General features: G+C 51.4%; 2 protein-coding genes across 3 annotated transcripts; both read left to right on the forward strand.

Annotated features, from left to right (window-relative positions):
- Positions 1–34: 34 nt before the first annotated feature.
- GPD1 (glycerol-3-phosphate dehydrogenase 1) lies at positions 35–6,746 on the forward strand. Its single transcript, XM_014862883.3, has 9 exons — positions 35–58; positions 741–838; positions 1,364–1,541; positions 2,394–2,534; positions 3,139–3,277; positions 3,522–3,634; positions 4,268–4,501; positions 4,722–4,828; positions 6,080–6,746. Exons 2-9 carry the CDS (start codon positions 798–800, stop codon positions 6,174–6,176), a joined length of 1,050 nt encoding a protein of 349 aa, XP_014718369.1. The 5' UTR covers positions 35–58; positions 741–797; the 3' UTR covers positions 6,177–6,746.
- Positions 6,747–8,333: 1,587 nt separating this feature from the next.
- COX14 (cytochrome c oxidase assembly factor COX14) lies at positions 8,334–12,923 on the forward strand. Of its 2 annotated transcripts, none has more exons than XM_014862876.3 (2): positions 8,334–8,759; positions 12,512–12,923. In XM_014862876.3, the coding sequence occupies exons 1-2, from the start codon at positions 8,567–8,569 to the stop codon at positions 12,691–12,693; spliced, it is 375 nt and encodes a 124-aa protein (XP_014718362.1). In that variant the 5' UTR covers positions 8,334–8,566; the 3' UTR covers positions 12,694–12,923. The 2 variants fall into 2 exon arrangements, with proteins under 2 accessions (XP_014718362.1, XP_014718361.1); XM_014862875.3 differs by having other exon boundaries at positions 8,440–8,960.
- Positions 12,924–18,170: the final 5,247 nt, after the last annotated feature.

Below are 18,170 nucleotides of genomic sequence, written 5' to 3' on the forward strand. Positions count from 1 at the left end.
ACCTTACACCTTTCCCACCCTCTCTTCCTGGAAAACATTCAGGTGTGGATCCTTTGAGGTGAGGAGAGGCCCACTGGTGAGTCCCTGAGATGTGGTAACTGAGGTGACTGTCACTCGGCGCTCCTGGGGTCTCCCTTATCCTTGGCTGGGTGGCCTCCAAAGCAGGCCCTTACCTTTTAATGCGGTCTTATCTTTAAAAGTGGGCCCACACCCACTCACCCCACTCACCCACAGCCCTGCAGACGAGCTAGTGTGGGGCCAGTGACGTGGTCTCTGTCACGGCTAGAGGACAAACTCATAGAGCTGTTTTGGGGGCTCCAGGGAGGATATGCAGGGCGATTCCTCCCTTGGAAAAGAAAACATTTCTCTATCTGCTAGTAGGGCTGAATACAATTTATTCCAGTGCTGGGGGACAGGAGGGAGTGAGGGGGGGGGCCAGTCACTTGCTCCTTATCTGGGCTATTTCTTGGCAGACCTCAAAATGAGACCATTGCGGGGAGAGGGGCAGGAAACTGGGCTGAGGCCAAGGGAAGAAGCCTGCCAGCACTGTCAGCTGGCAAACCTAAGAGGAAAAGAAGGGTCTGGTCTCTGTCCCATTCCTGGTCCCCACCTGTCTCTACGCTTTCCTCTCCTTTCCCTGACTCTGCCAGGCACTCTGTCTCCCTGGGTGCTCCCTCCCCACCCACCCTAGGGGGCGGGGCTTGGCTGCACCCACGTGTGGCAGTGTTATATGTTCCTAGCCGGCAGAGGAGCTGGGGAGTGTGGCACCGAGCTGGCTCAGGCAGAGAAGCGGCACCATGGCCAGCAAAAAAGTCTGCATTGTAGGCTCCGGCAACTGGTAGGCGGCTCTGTCAAGGGGTATTGGGGGGAGGGGAGGGTTCTCCCAAGTACACAGGGTCTTGGGAGGGAGGCGTGGTGGGCAGGAGGCAGACAGCAGGTAGGAAATGCCCTCCGGTTCCTGCTCCATCCCTGCTTCTATCTTCTCCTGTGCCTACCCCCACAGGACAGACGTGTCCAAACCTCTTCTGTCCCTTGCCTGCCTGGGCAGCTGCACCTGTTCGCCACAGGAAGGGAGCCTCCAGGGCGCTCCCTGCCTGAAAAGCTGCTTGGGTTTGGGGGGGTGGGGAGATCAGAAGGCTGGCCCCCTTCTCCAGCAGTGAAGTGTGAGGTAGACTGAGTCTCCTTTCTACTGCCAGGTCACTAGGGACACACTCTCACGGGGCTGGGGGTGACAAGGAAGGTGGCAAGTAAATAATCTGGCGGACTACTGTGATATCGTGAGGTGGAACACTGCCCCCTCCCTTGCCACCATTCCCTCCATCACGCCCGACTCCTCCACTTTCTGTGCTCCCCCTCCCACCAGGGGCTCAGCCATCGCCAAGATTGTGGGTGGCAATGCAGCCCAGCTGGCACACTTTGACCCACGAGTGACCATGTGGGTGTTTGAGGAAGACGTCGGGGGCAGAAAGCTGACAGAGATCATCAACACGCAGCATGAGAATGTCAAATACCTGCCAGGGCACAAGCTGCCGCCCAATGTGGTGAGCCCCAACACCCTGCAAGGAAGAGAAAGGGAAGTGGAGGGTGCCTCCTGCTGAGAGGGGGCCATTTCAGGTGCCGCCTGGACTTGGGAAACATCTCAGGAGGGCTGCTCCATGCACAGGGCACCCCTTTGCACAGCCCCCAAACTGCTCCCCTGGGGTCTTTCTGGGACTGAGGAGAACCTGAACGTACCCACCCCACACACACCCCTCACCTCCCACCCCCCGCCAATTACAGGCTTCCAGGCAGGAAAGGGAGGGCAAGAGGACAAAGAAGTTGGTTTCCACAGCAACCAAAGACAGGTTCTCTGGCTCCCAGACTTGGGGTCCGGGTAGTGCCTGCCTCAGGCTCTAATCCTGTTACTCATTCACTGCGTTGTTAGCAGCCTTGGACCCTGCTCCCTGGACTTAAGGTCTCTAGTCAAAGCCATGTGGTTCGCTCACCTCCTGGAAAGGGGGAGCAGAGAAGACAGTAGGAAGACTGGGGCTCTCCCTTCTCAGTTGGGGCCTTTAGGAGCAGGGCGATGAAATTACTGTGCCTCTTCCTCCTGCCAAGCCCAGGCCTCCTTTGACCTCCCTCACTGTCCCACAGCCAAGGGCGAGGAGAGTGCTGGGAGGAGGATTCCAGGAGTCCACAGGAGCCCAGGACAGCTGGAGCCGGAGGGAGTGGTGGCTAGGAGGAAGGAATAGAGTGTCTTATTCCTACAATTTCAGCCCTTTCAGATTCAGTCCCCAAACCGCCCTTCCTTCTCCCTCACCAGCCTCACTCTTTGGCTCCTAGATCTCCCGAATGGGGTTCCATAGGGGCTAGAAGAAGTCTGTCAGGCCCACAAGCACTGGTCGCCTCCACAGGTGGCTGTCCCAGATGTGGTCCAGGCTGCAGCGGATGCTGACATCCTGATCTTTGTGGTGCCCCATCAGTTCATCGGCAAGATCTGTGATCAGCTCAAGGGCCACCTGAAGGCAAACGCCATTGGCATATCTCTCATTAAGGTGCCAGGGACACCTTCATGTGGATGGGGATGCAGCTAACTGTTGTGGGGCTCAGGGTGGGTGAAGTGAGGAGAACAGAAAATGGCAGAAGTGGGCCAAGAGTTTTCTGGAGAGAAGAGAGTTGGCTTCAGGGAGGCTCGATAAACAGTCAGATGCTGGGGGCTGTTGGGAAGGGGAGGTGGGTTGGGGAGTGGATAAGAGATGGGTTTGGAGACAAACATCTTGGGGAGTTTAGCAGGTGTACAAAGGATGCCTGGGGGGTGTGAGAAGCAGACTGGTTTGAGGGGTGTGAAGGAGGTGGTGGTTTGGTGCAGTGGCCTGGATGGAAGTTCGTCTGGGATACTCAGGAGCAGGTTGTTTAAGGATGTGGAGGGGATACATTGCCTTGGAGAGGTAGGTTGGTTGAGGGGCTGTGGAAGGGGAGTTTTCAGGTGGGTTTGTTTTCATATGCCATCCCCTCAATACAGCAAGCTTTGGCTGGTTGGGCAAGACTTTTTGGGAGGGACACTGATGAACAGTGGATTTGGAAGGGGCAGGAGTTCTGGGTGGGAAGCCCTCAGTTGGGCATAAAGGGCACCTGGCCTGAGCTCCATCCTGTGCCCAGGGGGTAGACGAGGGCCCCAACGGGCTGAAGCTCATCTCTGAAGTGATTGGGGAGCGCCTTGGCATCCCCATAAGTGTGCTGATGGGGGCCAACATTGCCAGCGAGGTGGCTGATGAGAAGTTCTGTGAGACAACCATTGGTGAGAGCCCCACCACCACCCACATACACAACACAGCTCCTGTTATAGCGCCTCCCCATACTCCCCCCGCCCCCAACTTAGCCATCTTCTCCCCATAAGGCAGGCAAAGGAAGAAGACCCAAGTGTCAGAGGTGAGGGAGGGTTGGGACACCTCCAGGGAAAGGGTTGCAGGTCCTGCTTACGGCAGGTGTGGGAGGAAAAGTCAAGAGTCTCCCCTTAAAACCTTGTCCCCTCCCCACTTTAGGCTGCAAGGACGAGGCCCAAGGACAGCTTCTGAAAGAGCTGATGCAGACACCCAATTTCCGCATCACCGTGGTGCAGGAAGTGGACACAGTAGAGATCTGCGGGGCTTTAAAGGTGAGAGGGGTGCAGAGGCAGCCATGGGGTAGGGAGAAAGTCCTGAAGGAGGGCCTAGCAGCTATACGAGGTTGCTGGTACTCCAGACTCTCACTCTTGGGCAGTTGTTCCCTTTCCCCATCAAGTCCCATACACATAGGAAGAGCTGCAGAAGGAAGGCCAGGATCATTCAGGCCTTCCAGTTACTCACCATCAGACGTTGGACCCCCTTCTTTTTTCCCTATAGCCCCTTGAGGGACATCTCTATCTCTGGCTCCAGGGGGTGGTCCAGGGGGAAGAGGAGATGCCATGGGGGAGCACCCAGCCAAATGGGAGACAAGATGTCCAAGACACTCAGATTGATGACCAGAACTCTGAATCCTGGAGAGAAGACTGGTTTTTAGGAAATGTCATCAAGGATGGAGTATGGGACAGGGTTGGGGAGCCAGGAAGCATGAGCCCAGGCTAAAAGAAGTGGGTAAAGCAAGCAGGAAAACCAAGAGGTGGAAATAGATGAGGAGCCCCTCCACTGTTCTTCACTTATTCAGGGGGTGTGTCATGGCTGATGGAAGGAGCATGAGGCAGGTGCTGAGGGCTCCAAGTGGGGCCTGCAGGAGAGGATCCTCTCTCACCCGTGACCTCTACTCCCCAAAGAATATAGTTGCCGTGGGGGCTGGCTTCTGTGATGGGCTGGGCTTTGGTGACAACACCAAGGCGGCGGTGATCCGACTGGGGCTCATGGAGATGATCGCCTTTGCCAAGCTCTTCTGCGGTGGCCCTGTGTCCTCTGCCACCTTCTTGGAGAGCTGCGGTGTTGCTGACCTCATCACTACCTGCTACGGAGGGCGGAACCGCAAGGTGGCTGAAGCCTTCGCCCGAACAGGAAAGGTGGGCCCCGGGGAGAAGGGAGAGCAGAGGGTGGGCCCTGTAGGTATCAACACAGAGGAACTTGACTTGAGGATCTCTTGAGCACAACCATATTGCTGTGAACATTCCCAGCCTTTCTTTCCTTCTAAGACCCCACCTCCCATCTGAGCCCCAGACTCTCCACCTCACACTGACAACCCTCCTTTCCCATTTCCATCCACACATCCTGTTTTCTTCACAGTCCATTGAGCAGCTGGAGAAAGAGATGCTGAATGGGCAGAAGCTGCAGGGGCCCCAGACAGCCCGGGAGCTACACAGCATCCTCCAGCACAAAGGCCTGGTGGACAAGTAAGTGTCTGCCACAGCCCCACTGGTGGAGAGAACCACAGCCAGAAGCGCTCTCCCCATTCATCATCTTCTGAACCCTCCTCAGTCTGTGAAGTGGGCAGAGAGGGAAATGTCATTTTGTTTACAGACAGAGACCAGAGCTTGGAGAGAGTTTGGCATGCCCACTGTGCCCCAGCTAGTTCATGGTCTTTGAACTCCTTCCAGTCCAGTGCTCATTACATCACATTGCTTGGAGCCCTCCGCGTAACCTCCCTTCCGTCCTTTCCTCTTTGTCGTCTGCTATGGGGGTTGAAGCTCTCAGGCCGCAGGAATAAGCTCATCTGACTGTCCTGCCTCTCTGTCCATCACCCCACTCTAAGCCGCTCCCCCGAGGCCAACCCTTCTGACCCCTGACTCCTGTCCTGGCTGCTGAGGTGTAAGGAGATGGTCTGTGCTTCAAGGTGTTCGTTTTCAGGGAGCACAAAGACAGTGGGGGTGATGGGCTGGTCAGAGCAGAGCTCTGTTGATCTGCGAAAGAATCCTAGACTAAGAGAGTATGAAACAGGTTCAGAAGATCTGCTCATGGCTGGTCAGGGTACAGCCCCCTGGTAAAGGGAGCAGCCTGGGCAAGAGAATGGGAAGAAGGAAACTGGCATTTATTGAGCACCTTCACCTAATACATAATCACTTCTTTTTTTTTTGAGGAAGATTAGCCCTGAGCTAACATCTACCGCCAATCCTTCTCTTTTTGCTGAGGATGACTGGCTCTGAGCTAACATCTGTGCCCATCTTCCTCTGTTTTTCTATATGTGGGACGCCTACCACAGCACGGCTTGCCAAGTGGTGCTATATCTGCACCCGGGATCCGAACTGGTGAACCCCGGGCTGCCAAAGTGGAACATGCAAACTTAACCACTGTGCCACTGGGCCGGCCCACATAATCACTTCTTCACTGCTTTGTTATATTGGTCCCATTTTACAGTTGATGATACTGAGGCTCAGAGAGGTTAAGGGGCTTGCTCAAGTGGAACAAAAAATTCATGCCAAGGAATCATACGGGTGAGTTTGATATGATAGGGAGGGCAATCAATAACCTAACCCTAAAGCCCTGGGCTAGGAAGTTCATATTCTCAGCAACTGGAAATTGAGAGCCAGAGTCTGCCTGAACTTGAAGGTGGGAGAGTAGGGGTGTGGTGGATTAGCAGGTGGATGGGAAGTGGCGGGTAGGGGAACACCAGGAGGCTAATATGAGTCTCTCCTTCCCCATTCTAGGTTCCCTCTGTTCATGGGTGTGTATAAGATATGCTACGAGAACCAGCCAGTGGGTGAATTCATCCACTGCCTACAAAATCACCCAGAACATGTGTGAGCGGGGCTGGGGCCCAGGCCAGGCAGCTTCTTTACCCCAATGGAGACAAGAAGAAGCTTGGGGTACCTGGCCACCAGGATCTCTGGGACTCTCCATGGAGCAGCCACTTCTCAGTTTTTCACTGGAAGACAGGAGGCTGCGGGGCCCAACTACCTGCTTCAAAATCCTGAACCACCAAGCAGCCTGCAGCCTCTTGCCACTACATTTCACCAGAAATGGAGTTGCCTTGTCCCTCTCCAGATGTTGGGCTCTCTCTCTGTCCTCTGGGAGGGGTAGACTCAAGCCCTAGTACTGCCTGCTTTTTGGGGGGGGGGGAGAGGTAGAGGGAGAAGGGAGACACGCCTGCCCACTGCTGCCTTACGGCAACCAGGAATCCTGTCCCCAAGCCCAGTTAAGTGGCTAAAGAAGTACCTCAGCCACAAGAGGGATGAAGCAAGGGCTGCCAGGGAGGGGTCTGGGCTTTTGAGCTGACATAAGCCCCAGGAACCCCTTTGCTCTGACCTCTGCCAGGCCTCACACAGCATCAATGGATCTCAGTGTTTGTTAACAAAATACAAAGATCTCAAACAACCCCCTTCTAGCTTCTCCTAGCAACGTCTGCGTCCTTGGAAACCTCTGGTTGTCCCCTTTCCCCTCCCCCAGGCTGCCCTGGCACCAGAGTTGCTGCCACGCTGGCATCTCTGACCCTGGGGCTTGTCATTCTCCCCAAGGACTTCCTGGTTCCTAGTTCTCTGCCAGCTCCTCCCCACCATGCATGACCTTTCCAAGCCTTCCCTCACCGTCCCCGCCAGCACCCTCTTTGGGGAGCAGGAATTTAATCTGCTGACAGAGCTATACCTTTTCATAGCAGGCTCAGATCACTCTGCTCCCTGTGACCTTTGTTATTTGCCCTGCCTCCCTCCTCAGGAGCTTAGGACGGGGGTGGTGTCAGCAGGGTCCCTCTTGCTGCAGTCTCCCTGAGCACACCCTTGGCTCTACCCCTTTCCTCCTCCCAAACCCTGTCCGTATTTCTCAGCCACCTCCAGAGCAGCCAGGTGGCTAACCAGCATGTGTATCTGGAGGCCAGGGGGCCAGAGAGTGGCCCAGGGGTAAGGAAGGGTGAGCAGGTCCCCATGTTGGAAGGTCCTGACATTCCAAGACCAGCTCTCCTTTGTCATCTGAAGGCTTTAAGAGATATTGACTACATCGGCACCTCTCAGGAGCTGGGAAACCCAAGGAGGAGGAAAAAAATTAAAACCACCCTGTCCCCTCCCCCCGGGGTGAGGGAAGAACAGGAAGGGGAGGAGGGAGAGGAGTGTGCTTTGCACTGGCCTTGCTCTGGGATGCGGTGGCAGCCGGGGAATGTCACAGGTCAGCAGCTTGGGCCCCCGGCTATAAATAGTCCCCAGGGACAGAGAGGCTCCTGCCTTGTCCAGCAGAGTCTCAGCTCCCTGTGTGGCAGCACCTGGCACACTGTGGCCCTGGCCAGCATTATGTTAACCCTCCCTCACTCCCCGACAAACCAGGGAGGCAGGCTCCTCTCAACCCCTCAACTGTCTTAGCAGTGCAGGGCAGAGCTGCCTGGATTGGGCAGCAGGAGTGAGAGGCATAGTCACCCCAGATCTAGCTGGGCCCAAGTCCGCGCACCAACTGGATCCACAGCTGCCTCCCCAGGAGGTCAGAGTGGCTGTAGCTGCGACCTTGTTAGTCAATGCCTTTGCCTACTTTGGTTCACTCCACAGTCAACTGAATCTGAGGCTTCCAAATCAGGCCTACTTGTCTACCCAACAAAGGATGGTTTTTCCAGAAGCAAAGTGGGGAGGAGCACTTCAGTGCATGTGGCAGGGCGCATGCTGTGGTGGATCACCGCTTGTATGTTTTCACTCACCCCGTATGAAAAAAGAAAATGAAAAACAAACAAACAAACACCCCTGCTTGACAACCCCGGCCACTCCCGGCCCCTAACAGGGGTGCCCATGGAGTCTCCCCCAAGTGGCACCCCCCCCCATCCCCTTTGCGGCGCTTCTTTGGGGCTTTATCACGCCGCCTGCAATTGGGGAGGTCACGCATGGGACAGAAACGTCAGATACTCATCCCTTGTGCCCACTCGGCGGCCACAGCCAAACCTGCCGCATCCTCGGCAGTTCAGCCTTCACGGCGCCGATCGGGCTTCTACCTGGGCTCGGCCGAAGCCAGCCACGGGGAAGAAGGCAGCACCAGGCTCCAGGGGGCGCGCCGTCCGCCTCCGGAGGGCTGACTGCGAGAGAATCTACCTAGCTACTGGGGATGTCACCGCGCCGTAGGCTGGGGATTGGCTGACTCTCTGAGTCGGAGAGAAAGATCGTCTTTTCTGTCGTGACTATCCTAAAAGTTCCAGTTCCAGAGCTTGGGTCACCCAAGACGGACTCTCGATGAAGAATGACTACAAGCCCCAGGATTCAACGGGGCTCTCCCACAGGAAGGGAGACGGGCCCGGAAGCCGGAAGTTCAATGGCGGCCACCAGCCGGAGCGGCGGCCCGCGCGGGCTCCCGCCCTAGTGGGAGGGGTCGTGCTGAATCGGGCGCCGGGTGTCCTCTCTTGCGTCGGGAGCCTACTGCTAGAGGGTGAGCGAGGCGGGTGGGAGGGAGCACGGGCGGCTTTCGCACCAATAGCACCTCAGCGTTCGGGGTTGTGCCTGGGCCGCCACCCTCGCGTCTCTGGCCCCGGGCGCTGCGCCCGGCTGCGCTCGGAAGTTACGCAGACTGCGGCGGCGAGGCGCTGCCCGCGGAGGCCTCGGTGGGACCGGAGGGAGCCGCAGCATCCAGGTACGCTGTGTGCTAGGGCCCAGTAGGGGCCGCCTGTCCGTTGAGGCGCGCCGCTCAGGCCGACCTCTGCTTAGTGCATCCTCCCGTGCCCCAGGTCACCGTGCCCTTGAGGTCACGGGCGTATCCTGCGCCGCGGACCACAGGCCGCGATCTGCACTGCTTCCAGCCCAACGAGCTCCTTGCAGCCTTAGGTTCCTGTCGAACCTTGACTCCAGCCGGACGTCTTGGCTCTCCACGCTCTGACTCCAGAGCTCTGACCCTTCCTTGCCTTACAGTCCGCTTCGCCCTGCTGTGTGGTTTGCCGGGCACCCTTCAATGCATATCGATTATCCAGCTCCACGCCTCTGCTGCTTTCAACTCCTGGAATGCTCTGCTCCCCCTCTTTTCTACTGGTATAAATCCTGCCCACCCTTCTAAAAAGACAGCGCCACCCATCCCCATCCCCCCACTTTCTGCTAACTTTTCCTGAGCCCCCACCTTATCTGAACTTTCACAATGCCTCTTCTCTTTTGGTTGCTGCCGTCTTCTACCCTAATAATCTGAGATACGTAGCTTATCCCCATCGGATCATAGGCTCCTTTGAGACAGAAGCCGTGTTCTTCTCTGCGGCCTTCATAGCACGTGTAAAAAGGGGGACAGATAAATGAGTCAGCCTAAGCTGAGGTGAATGGACCCATGTCAGGGAGAGTTTTCTAGAGGAGAAACCTGAGCCTTGAGGTCTTCCCACGTTTAGGGGCAGAAAAAGAAGAGCCACATAACCTTTGCAGATTGCGCCCCATGGCATTTTCATCATAATGGGTCGCCATTTTTTTTCCAGTTTTTCTGAAACCTTGGATCTAACCCTATCACCCCCATAACAGACCCAGCTTTGAGGTTTGCTGAGAAAATGGATGTCCCTCAGATGAGAATGTTCTCCTGCTAACTTCAAAAGTTTCCCTCATTTCCAAGGGTAATCTTTCTACCTGGGCTTCTAATTTCATCTTTTCCTGGGCCATTCTGGATCTTGTTCCATCCCGCCCAGCTCACTTTTATCCTCAGTTTAGCCACCAGTTTCTTCCCCTCTAAAACATATTCGAATCTTCCTTATTGATAAGCAAAACAAAACTACAATTTCCTTGATCTTGTTACCTTCTCGGGCTGCTGCCCTTTCACTCCCGTTCCCTTAACCAGCAGATCACAAGAATATTGATTCTGAGCTTTGGAGTGAGGGGGTTATGATCCTTCTAATAATCTCTTTCTCTCTGTCCCCCCAAAATGCATAGACACATGAACCTTGGGGGAGGGGGTTCATGGGCCTGCTGGGGCGCTGGCTAAGAATCTGTGCTCTTTACTTAATGCCTGTTCCAGTTCAGTGCACTAAATTGACTAGTTCCACACCAGGTTTACTGGTGAGCTAGTCACGTATTCCCATCCGTTGATCGCGTCTCACCAGTCTTCATAGCACTTAACTTTGTGCTGGTTCCCGATTTTCCTTCTGACCCAGCACACCTGGAAGATACAGCACGCCTCCGTCAGTGGCACTGACCTGACACAGCAGTGATTCTCAACCAGGAAGGGGGATGTAGTTAAATGAAAAAGCCCTCCAGATGTTTCTGGAGTTTTCCCCTAATTGTTTTCCTTCTTCCAACTGGCATTCCCTTGGCCTCTCTTTCTGGTCTTATCCTCTGCTTTGTTGTCACTTGTTACCTCGATCTGTAACTGAAGCCTAGCCTCTCTGCCGAGATCTGTCCAGATCTGCGTATCCATCTGCCCGGTAGACATCATCACGGGAGCGTTGTGTTGAGCATCTTAATCTAAACATGTCCACAACCCAGCTCATGATCTTCTTCTCTGACACTCACTGCCACGCCCACCCCCATACACACACAGTGACACACACCTGTTTCTTCTCATTTTCTGTTTCTGTCAACAGAGTTTCCTAACTTGGTACCCTGGAGGTAATTTCAGCTTTGCCCTAATCTATTTAGTAAATAAATCTTGTTCTGCTTCCAAAATCACTTCTGCATCTGATCTCTCCTTTTCTCCTGCTCTGCCTTAGCTCAGGGTCTAGGAAGAGTTTGTGTTAATTTGAAAATAGGAGAAATCTCAAGTTAGATCAGACAAGAGAAGGAAGTGAGGTTCTAGACACCAAGATTATGTCTGTTAGTAGGTGTGCTGTCACTTCTAGCCAAGCTATACCATCCTGTTTCTTTGTTGGCTGGTGAATGCTTCCAGCCTTCTTTCTCCAGCCCGTTGAAGAGGTGGTCCCATAACTGGATAGCGTCTGGCCACGGTAATGGGGGCTAGGAGGAGAAAGAATAAGTGACGGGGAGGTCGAAGGCTGAGATCTCTTTGCTGGGAACTGGCTTACTGCCTTAGTGTCCTGCTCTGTGTGTGTGTATTTTCTTCACTCTCTTACACCTCGGGTCTTTTCAAACCTCAGAAACTCTAAACAAAACCATTTCTCATCGTGAACCTGTGCCATTTGGTTTTCTTCCTCTGACCGTATTTAATGTTACTTTCCATAGTCACTTGTAATTATAATTCAAGGAAGCTGCGCCTCGGCTCAGCTTGGGTCCACCCTCAAGGACTGGCTCAAAGGCAGTGTTCAGCCCATGGGACTCACTCTTCGAAGCGTTTAGATATCTCACCTTCCTCCCGACCCCCTAACCAGCGAATCCTGGGCTTTTCCTCTTCCAGATTCTTGATTCTTAAGAAACCTGTTCTCACTAATTTCAGTCAGCCTTTTAATTTCAATTCTGTCAACAGAGAGGAGCCTAAGAACACCTTCAGAGTCCCAAATTGAGGAACGTTTTGTTCAGAATGAGAGATTCCTGCAGTAAACTTTCTCTTGTTCCCTAGCTCAGAATATCCAGGGAACAGTTAAATCAGAAGTAATGTATCTCATGCAAATGTGAGTTAAGAGTTTGCGGGGAACTTACTTTCTTTTTAGCTCCTGGGACAGGTTCTTGGTGTTATGTCTAGAACAGAAAATCAGTGCTGTAGAGGTTAAGTATAACTGAAATAATAGAAACGTACTGTTGGCACTGTCTCAGGTACATTTTGGCTTAAACAGATGCTTGAGGGCTAATCTGGGAGCCCAGCCACCATGAATGAGATGATTTTTGTGGGAAGCAAATTGGATATTGCCTAGCACGTTTCCATTTGATCCTCCTAAAGAGGATAATTCCCTGCTAATGTTTAATTCCTGCTAGCCAGAAAAACTGATGCACACTTAATGTACCAGTTAAGAAGGTTTCTAGGTGGTACCTCCCAGTCACTTGTCCCCACAAACATGGAGGGCCAGCTGTTAGCTGTGACGTTGTGCAGATGCCCCTGGTTCCCGCTGTGTCTCTGTATCTCGTATGGAGACTTTATTTGCCCTTTTGAATCTTAGAGTTCCCGAATGGTATCTTCCGGTATACGACTCTGCATACGTGTAGGGGCCGTCCAGAATAGACTAAGCAGACAGACAAAGCAGGGTGCAGAAGGCACAGAATGGCCCTAAACAGGGAAGTGGGCTAGACAGATGAGGCCCCATCCTCAGGTCTAAATCCAGTCTGTCTTTGTAGGGGACGACATGCCAACTGCCAAGCAACTCGCTGACATTGGCTACAAGACCTTCTCCACCTCCATGATGCTGCTCACTGTGTACGGGGGCTACCTCTGCAGTGTCCGCGCCTACCACTATTTCCAGCGGCGCAGCTCCCGGCGCCAGGCTGCGGAAGAACAGAAGACCTCAGGAGCCCTGTAGGACTGGGGGGCTTTTTCCCTGAGCAGAGAGGCTTGAGGCCTGCTGTGCAAAGACCTCACCTGCGATCATTCCCAAGTCAAGAGGACCAGGGCCTTAATAGTTTTCAAACCCTGCTGGGAAAAAATGCGCATGTTTTCTCTGGTACTGCCCTTTTGGGGAGGCCATCAGATCATTACAGGAATGGGCGTGTGAGGCACGCGTACAGACATTAAATATTCGCCATGTCTCTGTCTTGGTGTTTTTGTGTGCTTAAATAGGGTATGGGCCACAGAGTGGGGCCTTGCCTACCAGTCTTGTCACAGACTGGATTTCCCTATCTTGAGCTCTCAGCACCCATGAAGTGGAGGCTCTATAGTTGTAGGAGTAGTAAAATCAACTCGCGTGATCTCAGAGATAAGACTGTCCCAGCCTCTGTATAAATCCCCTGAAAAGACTGTAATGACCGGAGCTCTTCTTTGGTCAGTGACCGTTCCTGGACCAATGACTCTGTCAGGTAATGGGGTACTCTGGCCAGCGTGGCTGCACACGCAGCTCTTGCGTCAGGGACAGCGGAGGCCCTTGTTTAACAGCCCTGTCAAAATTGCCTGAAGTGGAGGAGGCATAGTTCCCAGGGGGAAGGGTTGGTGGGCAGCCTGTCGTGACGCATTCTACCTCCTTCGGCTCAGTGGGTGTGGGGTCAGCATAAGGGCTGTTTGCTCACTGCCACTGCACGGGAGATCTACCTGCAGGTCTTAGTGCAGAGCTGTGAAGAGGATTTGAAAGAAAACAGTGCATTTAAGGTGAAACCCAACTGTGAAGAGAGTCTTGCCACGTTCCGTTGTGGCCTTGAGGCTTGCTCGTTCATGTCATTCTTGGTGATCACCCAAAATATCAGCCCCCTCGGACACCTGTCCTCTCTCACGCTTCGTGTGCATACTGCTCTGAGCTTTGTCTCCCCACGCCTAAACCTTCACCTGAAAGCCCTCTTCCAGCTTCCCCATGTCCTCAACCCTGTTACTCCCATCCTCTCCGGGTGTGTTAACCAAGGACTCTGCTGCCTCCTCTGTTTTCTCACTTGCCTGTACAGTAGGGTTGCCATTCTCCCAGCTCCCCGGTGCCACTTTCAAATGGTATAAAATCAGTCCTTTTTGAGGAGCTTTCCTTTTTTCTTTTTTGAGGAAGATTAGCGCTGAGCTAATGTCAGCCACCAATCCTCCTCTTTTTGCTGAGGAAGCCTGGCCCTGAGCTACCATCTGTGTCCATCTTCCTCTGCTTTGTATGCGGGATGCCTACCATAACATGGCTTGACAAGCAGTGCCTAGGTCTGTGCCTGGGATCTGAACCGGCCAACCCCAGGCTGCCCAAGTGGAGCATGTGAACTTAACTGCTATGCCACTGGGCCAGCCCCTTGAGGAGCTTTCTTACATACTCGTTTCCACTCTATTCTAGAACTTGGAGACTTCAAATCTTTTGATTCCTTCTATTTTCCTCCAATCTATCAGCCCCTTCTTGGCCTAAACTGCTTCCCTCACCAGCCTGTGTCCATAGCTGACCCACTAAACACCTCCCCTGCAGTCTCTGCCCATCCTTACCCTTCTCAACCCCAGATCTTGCTCCGTTAGTTCTCTCTCCAATTCACCCTCTTCTTTCTTCTCAGTATATAAACTTAGCTTAAGGGTTTCTGCCCCCACCAAAACAAACTGCTCGAGATAGTTTAAGGAGAACAGGATGCCCCTTCCTCAGACTTAAAGTTCCTCCTACCTCCACCACTCCGTTGCAACTCCTGGTTAACATCGCCTCCATGGTGCCACACCCACGATGATTCCCGTCCTCCCCTCGCTGTTTCTCTGCTGCCCTGAAGCTCTGCTCTGGCCACAGGAAGGGACCACTGTCTGTTCCCTCCTACCCCCTTGACTTGCCCTTTTGATTTCCTTTGTGAATTTCTTTGCTCACTTTAAACACTGATAGGCTTCAAAGTTGTTTTTGGCCTGTTGCTCTTATTCTGTAACTTCTGTCCCTAGACTATTCAAGGCGCTCTGGTTTTAACCTTACGGAAAGTAGTTAAGTGCTCAGTGGTGGCATTCTGGCTCCATCATTATAGCTGGATTGCAATAGGCCAGTTACTCACTCTTAAATCCTCAATTTACCTCTGTCAAGTGGGGACCAAAAAATAATAGTTCCTAATTTTAAAAGATTGGTTTGAAGATTAAATGAGATAATTCACATTAAGTATTTAATACTCTGTCTAGCACATGATAAGCACTCAGTAAATGTCAGCTATCAACACCTGCTGCTGACCTCAGATCTGTGTCTTCCAGGCTGACCTTTTGAGCTCCAGATAATAACCAATTGCTTGACATAACAAGAGTTTCCTACAGTCCTCTCTAATTTGCCATGTCCATGACTAACAGCATTTCTTCTCATCTCCAGGACCTACTCGTGTGCTTTCCCCTATTTTAGTTAATGGCACTGTCATCCAAGTCATAAATATGAGAGTTTTATTAGACTATTCTCTGTACCCTACTCCCAACCAAGTAATTGTCTTATTTTTATCATTTAAATGTCCACTTAATCAGTTCTACCCTTATCATTTCTTGTTTACACTTTTGCAGAAACCTTTTACTGGTTTTGGTTCCAATCTTGACCTCATAAGCTTTATTTGTCACATTGCTATCCGAGACATCTATTAGGCACAAATTCGATTCTGACGCTCCCCTGCTTTAGATCCCCTCAACCACAGACAATAGGTTAAGAAGCCCTGACCCATAGGGTCAAGTCCTGACTCCTTACTGTGACATATGACGTCCTTAAGACCTCACCCACTTTATGCTCCTACCTCGTCCTTTATGCTCTGGTAATAAACTGCCCGAATGGTCACGTGCTATTTCTTAATTCCATGACTATCGTGCTTTCTCTCCAAACAGAACACCCTCTCTACCCCCACCTCTCTTTTTTTCCAAAAAGCTTTCTCTGACCCTTCACCCTCCCATGCTAGGCCAGGTGTCTGTAGAAGATACTACTTTTCCTCTAAAAAAATCTTTAAAAGCACAAGTAGCTGAGACAGTTTTGAAAAGGAACAAAGAAGATGGGTTGGGCCTACCAGATATCAAGACATAGTAGAAAGCTAATAGTACTCTAAATGGTATGGTCTCAGTGCAGGGGTAGACAAATAGACCAATGGCCCAGAATAGTAAACTCAGAGACAGATCAATGTATATGTGAGAAATTGAATATGATAGAGGATACTCACAAGCCCATGGGGAAAATGAGGTTGGAAATACAAAACTATCCATACTGTGTTGTTTATGGGTACATAGATTATTGTAAAGTATAAACAGTGGATTGAAAGGGCACACTAAACTCAGAATAGCAGTTGTTATATTGGGGGTGAGGTGAGGTGGAGTAGGGCAGAGGTTAAGGGGGTCTTAAATGAAAACTGTTTCCTTTACTCACAACACTTCTGACACCAAGTGTGTGAGTTTTTTCCACGCCAAATCTCCAACTCTCTGGACACCAACTGGGTGTCCTACAATTCAGTTCTGCCACTAGCTACCCAGAGTGAGCACAGCCCCCACGGGTGAAGGACTTAGTCCCACAAGACTGCCCCCGACTTCAGATGATAATTGCAAGTAGCAGGTCCCCAGGTTACCCACGCTTCTGCCTGACTTGGCTACAAATCGCTTCCCATGACCTCCTCATTAGGTTTGATAATTTGATATAATGGCTCACAAAACTCAGGGAAACACTTTATTTACTACTGCTGGTTTATCATAAAGGGTGCCACTCCAGAACAGCCGGATGGAAGAGATGCATAGGGCAAGGTATGGGGCATATTACCCTATCAACACCTCAGTGTGTTCACCAACCCAGAAGCTCTCCAAACCCCATTCTTGAGGGTTTTTATAGAGGTTCCATTACATAAGCACAATTGATTAAATCACTGGCCTGTGATGATTAGCTCAATCCCCAATTAGCCCAACCCTCTAATCATGCCTTGGTCTGGTTCCTCTGGCAACCAGCCCCCATCCTGAAACTAGGTGCCTACCAAGAGTCACCTCATTAGCACACGAAAAGGTACTTATCACTCTGGAGATTCCAAGGGTCTCGAAAGCTCTGCCAAGAACCTGGGACCAAATGTATATTTCTTACATCAAACATCATAGATCTCTAATTTTTTGTTTCTTTTACGAATAAGATTGGAACTAAGACAAAATGTTAGAGCTGTTAATTCTGGGTATTGGAAATGTGGGAGCTTATAGTATTTATGTTTTTCTGCCTTTTTATTTCCCTGAGGAAAATTCGCCCTGAGCTAACATCTGTTGCCAATCTTCCCCTTTTTGTATGTGAGCTGCTGCACAGCATGGCCACTAACAGACAAGTGGTGCAGGTCCGTGCCCTGGAACTGAACCCCTGCTGCCAAAATGGAGCGCACTGAACTAAACCATTAGGCTACAGGGGCTGGCCTTCTGCATTTTTTTTTTTCAATTTCTCAAAGAAAAACTTAAGGGGCAAAAAAATACTTGTGATGGCTTCCTATTATTTACTTGAGTGGTTCTCAGCAGAAGTGGCACTCCCCCACGAGAGAAATGAAGGTATTTTGATTATTGCAATGATTGGAAAGCATCTCTGGGATTTGGTAGGTGGAAGCCAGGGATGTTAGGCTGCTTGCAATGCGTAGGATGGTCTTGCACAACAAGTTGTCCCAAGTCCTGCGCAACTATCAAATGTCCCCACAGATATTCAAGTAAGTGAAAAAACAGTTTATAATTAGCTGAGCCTATAACCTCTCTCTTAGAGATCAACAAAGTATTTTTTGCACCGTTTTAACATACTCTGAATTCTCTAGGCATGCAACTGCTGTATAAATGGGGAGAAGATTGTGCAGTAGTTTGTTTTATTCAGAACTTCTATTCACCATTTCAGAAAAGCATGCCGCTCGGGGCAGAGCTTCTCCCTCGTATTTGAGCCTCTAATACAATGGGATCAGTCTGCATTTGTAGCCCTTGTATTCATGGTGAACGTATGGAAGTGCAGGCACCTGAGTGCTAGCATAACTATGTCCAAATATTTATGTATGGAAATCATTTTATTATAAAGTTTTTAAAAATTCTCCCTGGGGCCAATCTCATGGCTGAGTGGTTAAGTTCACGCGCTCGGCTTCGGCGGCCCAGGATTTCACCAGTTTGGATCCTGGGTGCAGACATGGCACCACTCATTAGGCCATGCTGAGGTGGCATCCCACATGCCACAACTAGAAGGGCCACAACTACAATATACAGCTATGTGCTTGGGGGCTTCAGGGAGAAGAAGGAGAAGAAAAAAGATTGGCAACAGATGTTAGCTCAGGGCTAATCTTCCTCAAAAAGAAAAGAAAAAAAAATTCTCCTTTATCTTACTACTAGGGCATTATGCTGATTTTTAAAAATTATGTGTGTAGGCAAGTTAAATATCTATTAATTTCATTTAAGGCTAGTAAAGGGAGTGTTAGAAATATTTGT

Source organism: Equus asinus, chromosome 22, assembly GCF_041296235.1.
Source record: "Equus asinus isolate D_3611 breed Donkey chromosome 22, EquAss-T2T_v2, whole genome shotgun sequence".
Classification (NCBI taxonomy): Eukaryota; Metazoa; Chordata; class Mammalia; order Perissodactyla; family Equidae; genus Equus; species Equus asinus.